General features: G+C 33.7%; 1 protein-coding gene across 2 annotated transcripts in view; it reads right to left on the bottom strand.

The window, feature by feature from the left end:
- Positions 1–727: 727 nt before the first annotated feature.
- ASPM (abnormal spindle microtubule assembly) overlaps positions 728–10,722 on the bottom strand; it is a 48,848-nt gene continuing 38,853 nt past the window's right edge. For both annotated transcript variants that reach the window (XM_003792310.1, XM_012806620.1), the window contains 9 exons: positions 10,361–10,457; positions 9,818–10,027; positions 8,702–8,851; positions 7,641–7,832; positions 6,615–6,807; positions 5,937–6,091; positions 4,444–4,620; positions 3,366–3,535; positions 728–1,037 (listed from right to left, as the gene is read on the bottom strand). In XM_003792310.1, coding sequence (XP_003792358.1) covers positions 935–1,037; positions 3,366–3,535; positions 4,444–4,620; positions 5,937–6,091; positions 6,615–6,807; positions 7,641–7,832; positions 8,702–8,851; positions 9,818–10,027; positions 10,361–10,457 — 1,447 coding nt within the window. In that variant the 3' untranslated portion in view covers positions 728–934. The remainder of the gene's footprint in view (positions 1,038–3,365; positions 3,536–4,443; positions 4,621–5,936; positions 6,092–6,614; positions 6,808–7,640; positions 7,833–8,701; positions 8,852–9,817; positions 10,028–10,360; positions 10,458–10,722) is intronic.

Raw genomic sequence — 10,722 nt, 5'->3', positions numbered from 1 at the left:
AAAAATATCTCCACAGTTAATTTCCATATATTCATTGGTACATCAATATATTTAGATTGACCCTAATCAAATTATAAGCAATTTCAAACAAATTATTAAAAATTTTAAGTTGTTCTAATGAATATACATATCAAATAGTTAAGTAGCCTCTCAATTTCTAGCTACTATCAATTATTTGAATAGCTATATAACTTTTATGGCATCCACACACAGACAGACTATGGGACCCTATCAGATTTCAAATGGTCATGAGAATTGGGCTTTTATGGCCTTGGAACCAGACAGGTACTGGTAACAGTGACCCAAAGCAAGTTATATCCAACACTCAATCACTTTTCAGGTCTATAGTATGCAACTAGAAAAGCTTCTATCATAAACAATATCATGATCCTCAAATTGGAACCCCAATTAGTTCAATGTTAACAGTTTTTAGAAAATATAGTAGCAGGTTACATTCTTTTAATTTCCTGAGAAGGAAGGGCTTGCTTGATTATTTGGAAGCTTTAGCCAGTCAAGAAAACAAATAAAGATGCTATTGACAGGGATTTGTGGGATTATTTTATAATCTTCTTACTTCTGAATAGACAGAATCTTCAATTTGCAAAATTTGTTTTATAAAAATGCCTCAATTTATCTATAAAATAGGAGTAATAAGTATCATTTCCCTTAGGAATATTATATTCAAACTAATAATATTTTAAAATAGACATGAATAACAGTATTAAAATCACCTTTGGACACATTAGTTTGTTATATGAAGATTTTAAATAATAAAAGAAATAATGAAGAATATAATAAATTCAGTTGTTACATATTTAATTTTAATACAAAGCCAGATTATAAAAGTTGTATACAGAGAAAAAAAACCCACTACATATTCACAATTAGCTTTAACATTTCTTTATACTATATACAGTAAAAATGTTTACATTTACTAATGGGGAATGCCAAGTGTATCCATCACCATTTGAATAGCTTGCAAGGGATTTGTAATTTCTTCCATGCTGTCTCTTCTCAAAACCCAATCTGGCTTAAGTCTATATTAAAACAACAACAACAACATAGCATTAATAAAGTTATTCTTCTAAACTTTTATTATCTTAATTAAAATGTGGCTATTCCTAAACACATTCTTTCCATTACAATCCTCTCAAGGAGGTGGGGAAACTTCACAGTATTCTGTCCAGTTCATTCCAGACCATTGCTCTTCATCCTTCCTATAAACTGACGTTGGCTTCTTGAAGCTTACGCCTTTTAATTAGCTTTATCACTGCCTTTTCCGGTTATGAACCAAATTCGCATTGTCTTTTTCGCTGTAAACCTGATTCTTGGTCTTCTCTTAACTCCAGTCACCATTCTTAATACCACCAAAATCCTTATGGTCAAAAAGTCAACAACCTGGTCAGTTTCTGCCCCCTTTCTTTCTGTTCCACCTCAACCACACCCTCATCACATTGTCACAGACAAACTTTGCCATCATCAGAAGGTATACCACCAGTGACGCCTCGGACACTCTGTAGATATGACTTCTGACTCATCCACATCATCTGCTTTAATACTGCCCCTGAAGCGATTTTTCCACCTGGAATCTCCAATTCATTCGACCTCAACGTGTTCCTATCATCCATGATAGTGTTCTTACTTTCCTTCTTATCTAGATCAGGTGCAGCTATAGTCATTCTATTTGCAAATGCAATTAAATTAACCCTCTTGCCTCTATCTTCTATTGAACACATCTGAAAAATTCCTATGTGGTTTCCCATGGAATCAAAATATCTACCTTCTCCATTCCTATTCAGCTGAATATTGCTTAAAAAATTTATGCAACCAGGGTGGTGCCTGTGTCTCAAAGGAGTAGGGTGCCAGCCCCATATACTAGAGGTGGCAGGTTCAAACCCAGCCCTGGCCAAAAACTCCAAAAAAAAAAAAAAATTTTACACAACCAGTCTACTGGATTTTTCCAATAGCTTACTTGTGTTTTTCTTTTACTTACATCATAGGTTTCTCAGGCTTATCTAAAACAAAACTCATGCTGTCCTTCCCTTTCTTCGACTCTTCCCTTTACTTCTTATCCTTCAGTCCTCACCTTAAACAGTACCACAGACATTTCCCAGTCACAATTCCCAACTTGTGGGAACTCAAATTATCATCTTAGCACTTGTTATAATCTTTATTACTTTATCCACTTATTTGTTTACTAATTATCATTTTCCTGAACTCTATGCTGCCCAATAAAATGCCATTTCCATCACCTAATTCCAAGAACCTGAGGTTATCATCTGATTTGAAAAAGGGGTTTTGCAGTTTTTTTTTTTTTTTTTTGAGACAGAGTTTCACTGCATCACCCTCAGTAGAGTGCCATGGCGTTGCAGCTCATAGCAACCTCAAACTCTTGGCTTTAAGCGATTCTCTTGCCTCAGTCTCCCAAGTAGCTGGGACTATAGCTGCCTGCCACAATGCCCGGCTATTTTTTGGTGGTAGCTATCAGCTGTCATTGTTGTATGGCAGGCCTGGGCTGGGTTTGAACCCACCAGCTCCAGTGTATGTGGCTGGTGCCCTAGCCACTGTGCCTCAGGCACCAAGCCAGATATTCTTAAGTAAAGGATCCCAAAATAAAATTATCCTGGATTATCTGGGATGGCCCTAAATCCAGTGATGAGTGTCTTTATAAGAAACACAGAGGGAGGAGGAGAAGAAGGAAAGAAGAAGGAAGAGAAGCCTACGTGAAGATAGAGGTAGAGCGTGGAGTTATATAACCACCACTCACAGAACACTGAAGGCCAACAGAAGCTGGAAGAATCAAGGCAGGAATGTGCCCCTAGAGCCTCCAGAGGGAAGATCATCCTGAAAACCAACACTGTGAACTTCTGGCTTCCAGAAACTTTAAGAAAATAAGCTTCTGCTGGTTAAAGCCATCAAGTTTGTGGTAATTTGTTACAGTAGCCCTCAGAAATTAATATGAGGTCTCAAAAAGAAGTCCTCTAGAAAGAAAAATTTCAAGAATCCAGGGAGGATTGAAGGTTGACACCCTGGCCAAGAAAAATTCATAGAAGCTCTTAAATACTATAGCTGGTCCTTTATTTAGGGAAAAAGGAAAGAAAAAAAAAAGATATAACTTAATAACAAGTTTCTTAGTCTTAACTCTTAACTATTTAATGCAAGGGGTTTGTTAAATAACTATTCAATACCCAAAGCTACAGTACATTATTAACTGAGATTGCATCCTTTACATTTACCAAATATTCTGTTCTTTTTCATATTTTTTCTCCATTGTCAAGCATGATGTCATGCTTATGGTAAGTGCTCAATATTTGTTAAATGAATGAATGGTGACACATAATTACAAAGTATATGTAACTATTTACCTTGCAACTATTCTGGTCCTTACAGGTGTTTCTGGAATAAAGGATGTGCTTATGGAAGAATTCTTCTTTTGTTTATAAATTATTCTTTCAGTATTCATTTTATATTTATGAGCTGTAAGTTTGTAGAGACTATAAATACGGTCGACAACTTTGGATCTACTTCGTACATCCTAAAAAATAAAATGCACAGCTTTCATAAATAAAACATGTAAAAATAGTACAGCCTTTAATAAATATAAACTAATAACAAAATTTGTATCTTTTCTAAATGAGCAAAATTGATCATAACAAATAAATACTCTGTAATAAACTTTTGAGCCTTTCAAGAAAAAGCTCTCCAAGTTCAGCAAGTAGATTGATTTAGAACTAATCTGCAAGGCAAGAGTGAAGAAAATATTACAGTCAATATACCTATTATATCCAGTTACCAAGGTAAATATCACCTCAAGTTTCCAAAGTCATCCACACAACCTTAGGTCAGGTACAATCTCTTGCCCAAAACACTATGTATCTACACTTTCCTCTTCCCTTAATGGTCTTCCTATAATGCACGCACACTCTCCTAAAGTAATTTTCAAATCAATAGCCAGAGTGATGTTAAAATTTAAATTGAAAAATATTCCCTTACATAACTCTTTAGTGGTTTGCATTGTTGTCATGATAAAGGGCATAATCCAATCATAGCCTATGATTTTCCCCTGTGTTAATTCTGACACCTAGAAAGAATAACTCAGAGAATTCTCCTCATAGAAAAGCCTGAAATATAGTTATGGTTACAGGAAGATGAGCTTTACTTATCTGGTTTTCTGTTCTGTTAAGATAATTTATTATTTTCTCCAGTAAATGGGAAATGGTTGCTTTAAGGGTCTGTATTAAATTCTATTTGAGAATTCAGTTTCTTTACTTTGTCAGAAAGAAGCAACTCAAATCTATCCTGAATTCGTTTCATCTGTGCAAAAAGCAGGTTTTAACACACACAAACCCCTATTTTAGAGTGATAACTGCTAAAGGAACACAGGATAATTACTTAAGAACACAGAAAAATAACCTCAAAGAAAGGTAACTGATTAATACTTACAGAGGCTCGATTTGTTGTCTTCAATAAAACAGCCAACAAACAACATGTTTTTGTGAAAATGCTTCCACCCTTGTCTGCAACTTTGTCACCGGGCTTTTCTCGGTACATCTGCAAAAGCTCCAACAGCGTGTCTATACAGTGTTCTGTATCATAAACTGCTGAAGTAGTTTTTTCATACTTAAAGAGAACAGATGAAGTTAAAAGTTATATGTATATTTGCACTTTTAATCTTTTTCCTTCCCATCTACTTCTAAAAGTTTCACATAAAATGGATCAAATTTAAAATTCAAAAAAATGAACATAAAATTGAAGACAAAAAAAGCCAGCTTTTAAGGACCATTATCGTAAGAATCTCTGTGATAATTATAGTGTAAGATAACAATAAAGGCAAGATCTTGATAGTAACCTATTATATGCTCCGTTAGAAGAAGATAAGCTTGCTCTGAAATATACCAAAATAAATTTGATACTAATTAAGTCTAGGATATATTTTAATGCTTTATTTATCTAACTGCATCATTAGATTCATACTGAAATTTGCATGGTAACAATGATTAATAAAAATAACAACATTCACAGTTAACACCTGTACGACATATTTACGCACCAAGCACTTTATGTGTATTGACTCATTTAATCCTCACAATAACATTTTGAGGGAGGTACCGTGTTTTAAGCAAAGTGAAGCACAAAGAAGCTAAGTGACCAGTAGTAAGCTGCGGAGCTGGGATTCAAACCCAGTTAGTTTGGCTTCTGTCTGTGTTATTAACCACTGTTTCTCAACATGAAATTCAAGTAAAGTTGTGATTGAGGGTTTGGGTAGGGAAGATAAATCTTTTATCTAACTACTTTAGACGGTACATATAGTTTGATACAGATACTAGTATACAGTTTGATACACATATACTTTGATACAGATACTAGTATACAGTTTGATCCTAGACTTAGCTACTAGTCTTAGGCCTTTTGGCCTTTGATACACAGAGTAACAGTTATAGCAGAACTAAGTTATGGCAGTATTTTTCTTTATGTTAAATGTGATTATGAGGTAATAATATTTTGATGTTATGCAGTGGATAACAACATCAGTTCTAGAGACAGATGAAAATGGATCCAAATTCACATACGCCACTTAAGCATAGGTTCTTGGGAGAGGAATCTAACTTCTGTAATTATTATTATTCTTTTTCTACGAGATGGGAATAATAATATGAACTACTTTAGAAGATTACTGTAAGGATTAATGCATATAAAATAACTAGCATGTACTAAGTACTGAAAGGTAATCATTGTTATTATAAAGAAAAGAAAATAATAGAAATTAGTGTTTTTATCCAAAATTAGAGTTAATAAACATCTTTCCCCTAATACTCTCATATATAAATGAATTTTAAGTTAGAGAACTAAGTTCTCGTGATGAACAAGCATAAACTTAATATGTAGGATCATATCTGTTGATCAAAGAATGTTTCATTATTAAAATGAAAAACTACCTTAGCCACATTAAGCAAGACTTGTACAGCATATCTGATGACCTCCATACAAGGAACACTACGATTACAACTTCGGATCAAAACAAATATTTTAGAAATTGCTCCACTCTGGGCCATGTTCTCACAACAAAGTGGAGACAATCTAGTGACCACCTCTGAAAGGAAAAAAAACAAAACAGAATAAAGCACACATTTAAAACTGAAGTTTAGCTAATAATGTACTATAATAATATTTGTAAACATTCAAAGGTAAAAATACAGCTCAGTGCTTGTAGCTCAAGTGGCTAGGGCACCAGCCTCATACACCAGAACTGGCGGGTTTGAATCCAGCCCGGGCCTGCCAATGACAATTACAACCAAAAACTAGCCAGGTGATGTGGCGGGCACCTGTAGTCTCAGCTACTTGGGAGGCTGAGGCAAGAGAATCGCTTAAGCCCAAGAGTTTGATCTGCTGTGAGCTGTAGAGAGCAACAGCACTCTACCCAGGGTGACAGCTTAAGACTCTGTCTCAAAAAAAAAAAAAAAAGGTAAAAATTACATTCCTAAGGGCGGTGCCTGTGGCTCAAAGGAGTAGGGTGCCAGCCCCATATACCGTTCAAACCCAGCCCTGGCCAAAAATTGAAAAAAAAAAAAAATTCCTAACCTTACACAAGATATTGAGATAGCGTTAGAACAAACCTAGGTGCTTTAATGCCTCAAGAATGGCAGAAAGGTGCTTATATGTCAAAAGAGAATGAAGTGCAAGTGCAGTTCTTCTGTAGAGTTTGTTTTCTTCCCGAATCTCCCTATTAACAACTTGAAGGCTTAGTCGTATAGATTTAATTTTTGTACAATCATTTTTCTTCCTCCAAGAATAGCCTCTCCATAACGCCTTAAAGAGATAAAAATAAGTAATTTTAAGATTACAGTCAATAATGTATTGAACATATATCTATATTCCCACAATGTAAATATTTTCAGCAAATTCATGATCAGATACATTTCAATTAAAATATAAATTCAGATTCTCAAAATAACAAAATCAATTTTATGAAAAAGAAACATATATGAGTATAATTTGGAGGTAGAAATAGATGTAAATGAGGCAGCCTTCATTGACCAAAGACTTCTAAATCTATTCAGAATGTTATAGTAATGTTCTGGACACTGGGGCTCATGCCTGTAATCCTAGCACTCTGGAAGTGGAAGGCTGAAGTTGGTGGATTGAGGTCAGGAGTTCAAGACCAACCTGAGCAAAAGTGAGACATCATCCCTTAAAAAAACAATAATTGGGCATTGTGATGGGTGCCTGCAGTCCCAGTTACTCAAGAGTCTGAGGCAAGAGAATCACTTGAGCCCATGAGTTTGAGGTTGCTATGAGCTATGATGCCACAGCACTATACCCAGGGTGACAGAGTGAGACTCTATCTCAAAAAACAAACAGACAACCACCCCCAAAACTTTATAATATTTTCATTTCTTAAACATAAACCTCCTCTGGGGAATTTGAAAAGAAAGCGCTTAGCAATGAAATTATGGTAGTATACTATTTGAGTTATTTTACTGGGTAATTTTGTAGTTTTTTTTAAATGTATGTGACTTTTTAATGTGTCAGATATAGAGTAGCACATTTTGTAGGATGAGTTCAGGAAAACTTGATTGTCTGACTTACTGGCTAAATTATAAACTAAAGTTTTGAACTAAAACCATGCAAATTTTAGTTACCTGAATTTTAGTGATTCCCCTATTAAATTTTTCCTGCTTTTTACGAAGGAGAAAACGGCGAAGAGCTCTCTGTATTACTGATGCAGCCCTATTTTGCTGGTTCAGACATTCTTGAACTTCATGCTCAATTTTAACAATGCTATGACATTTCTGAATAAACTTCTTTTGTTGTAATCTTGCTCGAAACCATCTCTGTTAAAAATAAAGATATTTTTAAAATTTTTATCTCACAGTTTTTTTAAAAAAATACATTCACATACTCAATATACATAAATGAAAGAAACAGAACAATATACTGAAATATCTTTCCCTGTCCTTAACAGTATTACTTCTCCCACTTTATTTGGTAGAACCCCTTCTAGTCCATGTGTGTTGAGGGTAGTATGTGCAGGTGGGTGCATTCAGGTATGTTTAACCCTGTACAAGAGTTCCCTCATTTTACAATCTATATTGTAAATTCTATCAAACTGTATGCGTAATTCTGCAATTTGTTTTTTCACCAAATAAATTATATGTAACCATATGTTAATGTATACTATTCTTTTCCAGAATATATAAAGACCTCCTATAAATCATAACAGAGAATATCCAATGAAAAAATGGGCAAAATACATGAAAAAAACATTAAGGAAAAAAGCATAGAATACACAGATAACAACTTGAATAACAAACACACATGAAAAAAATTTCAGAACTGCTAGCTACCAAGTAAATCTAAAACAAAAATGAGATAATCTTTCCTGTTCATTTGAATGGCAAAAATCAGAAAGTTTTCTGATGGTATATATTGGCAAGGATGTAGAGAAACAGGCACTCTCCAACTCTGATAGCAGGAGTGTAAAAAGAGGACAGTTTTATCAAAGAATTAATTCATAACTTTATTTCCATGCTGTAAAATACTGATCTATTTTTACCCTCCAGTCATTCTAAAGGTATATGGTAAAAGGCTAAATATTGTATGACCTTACCATAAGACATTTGGAAAGTGTTTATTATATGTATATCCAATATTTCTAACAGAAAATTATATCATATAATTTTACTGCAAATGGAAAGCTAACCTGAATACAGATGGCTGAATAAACCTGCTTGTCAGCAGCCTTCCTTGCCATGTGACGTTTATATGCTCTTTGAATTCTAAGAGCAGACAGGTGATAATATGCAGCTGCAGTATAGTGAAGAAGCCGTATTTTGGCTTTCTGTTCTAAATTCTAAAGGGGAGAAGAAGAAAGAATATTAGTAATTATCTGATTCCTAAAATAATCAAACAAGGTTTGTTTCTGTAAAACTTCAGTATCAAAATATTGATGTAGTAAACTAGTAAACATAAATTAACTTTTAATTATTACGATTATTGATATTTCATTCAAAGAGACAATAATCTTTTACTATATAATATGTCCATAGTGCAACTCATGACTTAGGATATAGAAAGCAAAATTATAAATTGAAAACTTTACTAAATAATGATAGCATTTAATATAACTAGACAGATAGTTTAGGCTTCGCAATGTACTTAGAGAAGGGTATAAATACTAAACTAAAAGGTTACAGTATTTCAAGCAGAACTTTTGGAGATGGTAATATTAAATCAGACAAAATTATATGAATTAATTTCTCCACTATTAGATAGTATAGTGTAGGTCTCTTGTAACATAAGCTTTGGGCTTCCAGTTTACACTTAATGAACAAAATACAAAACAATTTCTCTTTTGACACTTCAAATCAAATTATTTTGTCAATACCAGTATTTCACACATTAGAAACCCAAATGTCATGGGCTCCATAAAAAGGATTCTTTTGCTCAAGATGATGCAGAAGCTGTTATAGAACTGGTAGTTGCAACACCTCAAAGTTGCTTATTGGCAGTAAAGCTGCTGGAATAAAAATTGGCCTCATATTTCTTCCAGTTCCTTTGTTAAGGTTTATTATAGGAGAGAAATTTTATTTTGCATCTTTGGTGGTAAGCATTTGTGGGAATTAGTAAGATCATTGAAAAAAAAATCATTGAAATTGACAACCAATGTTCTTATTATGTGGTTCTCCAATAGCTGAATGTATTCAAGTTAATTGCAATATTTGTTCTGAAATTATTCTCCAAAATCCAAAATTTCTTAACACTATTTAACATCAAATACTTTCACAATAAGACCTATATTCTACTAAAAAATACTTACTCTTTTTCTTACTAACCAACCACGCACCAGTGCTTGTAGAATAACTGTACATTTTTTAAGTTCAACATACTTTATCCTTTCACACTTTCCAGCCTCCCTGGCTCGTATATATCTTTGTATGATCAAAGCAGCAGATTTCTGCTGAAGAAAGATCTGCCTTTCTTTATAGCCTCTAAAATGTGCTTGGATCACACAAGCAGCTTGGTGTCTCTATAAGGAAAAATGTACAAGTAACATTAATAGATAGAAACAAAAAGATATTAAATGTCAGACTGGCCTAACAGGGTTGCCACAAATCTTCGATTCACAAAAAACACACATCTATAAAGCACAATAAAGTGAAGTACAATAACACAAGGTAAGCCTGCACAGGTATATCTTCAAATACACTAGCAAACTGTATGTTTGTGGGTGAATATACTTTTTAATTGACTGAAAGAGATGAGTGTGAAATAAACACATGACTAGGTCTTAAAGACATCTTTTTTCTTTGTTTTCTGTTTCCTAATGCAGTTCTTACCAAATGAATTTTTTTACACGTACTTTTACCATTAAGAAGCGCTCACGAGCTATTCTTGCAGAAAGGGTTGCTCTCCATTTTCTCTGAATGGTAATTGCTGATGCTCTCACATTCAAAAACCTAAAATGTAGTTATTGAAAAGCAATTTCAAATTCATTTTTTCAATAAATATGTACAGCCTTCCCTTTTAAATACTAGAGAAGAATAAAATATAAAAAAGGCAATAACAAAATAAAAGATAGTGGAAAATAAAACTGTAATTTAGACCTAGCAATCTCAGAATTTACACACACACACACACACACACACTCTGACACAATGAAAAAATGTATTTTATAACTGTATTTTAATAGTCTAGCGGGTGAGAAATACGAAGTTCTATGAT

The sequence above is a fragment of the Otolemur garnettii genome, unplaced genomic scaffold (genome assembly GCF_000181295.1).
Source record: "Otolemur garnettii isolate 467f Iridium unplaced genomic scaffold, OtoGar3 scaffold00055, whole genome shotgun sequence".
NCBI lineage: Eukaryota > Metazoa > Chordata > Mammalia > Primates > Galagidae > Otolemur > Otolemur garnettii.
The sequence above is the reverse complement of the archived record's forward strand: the minus strand, read 5'-3'. Positions and strand labels throughout refer to the sequence as shown.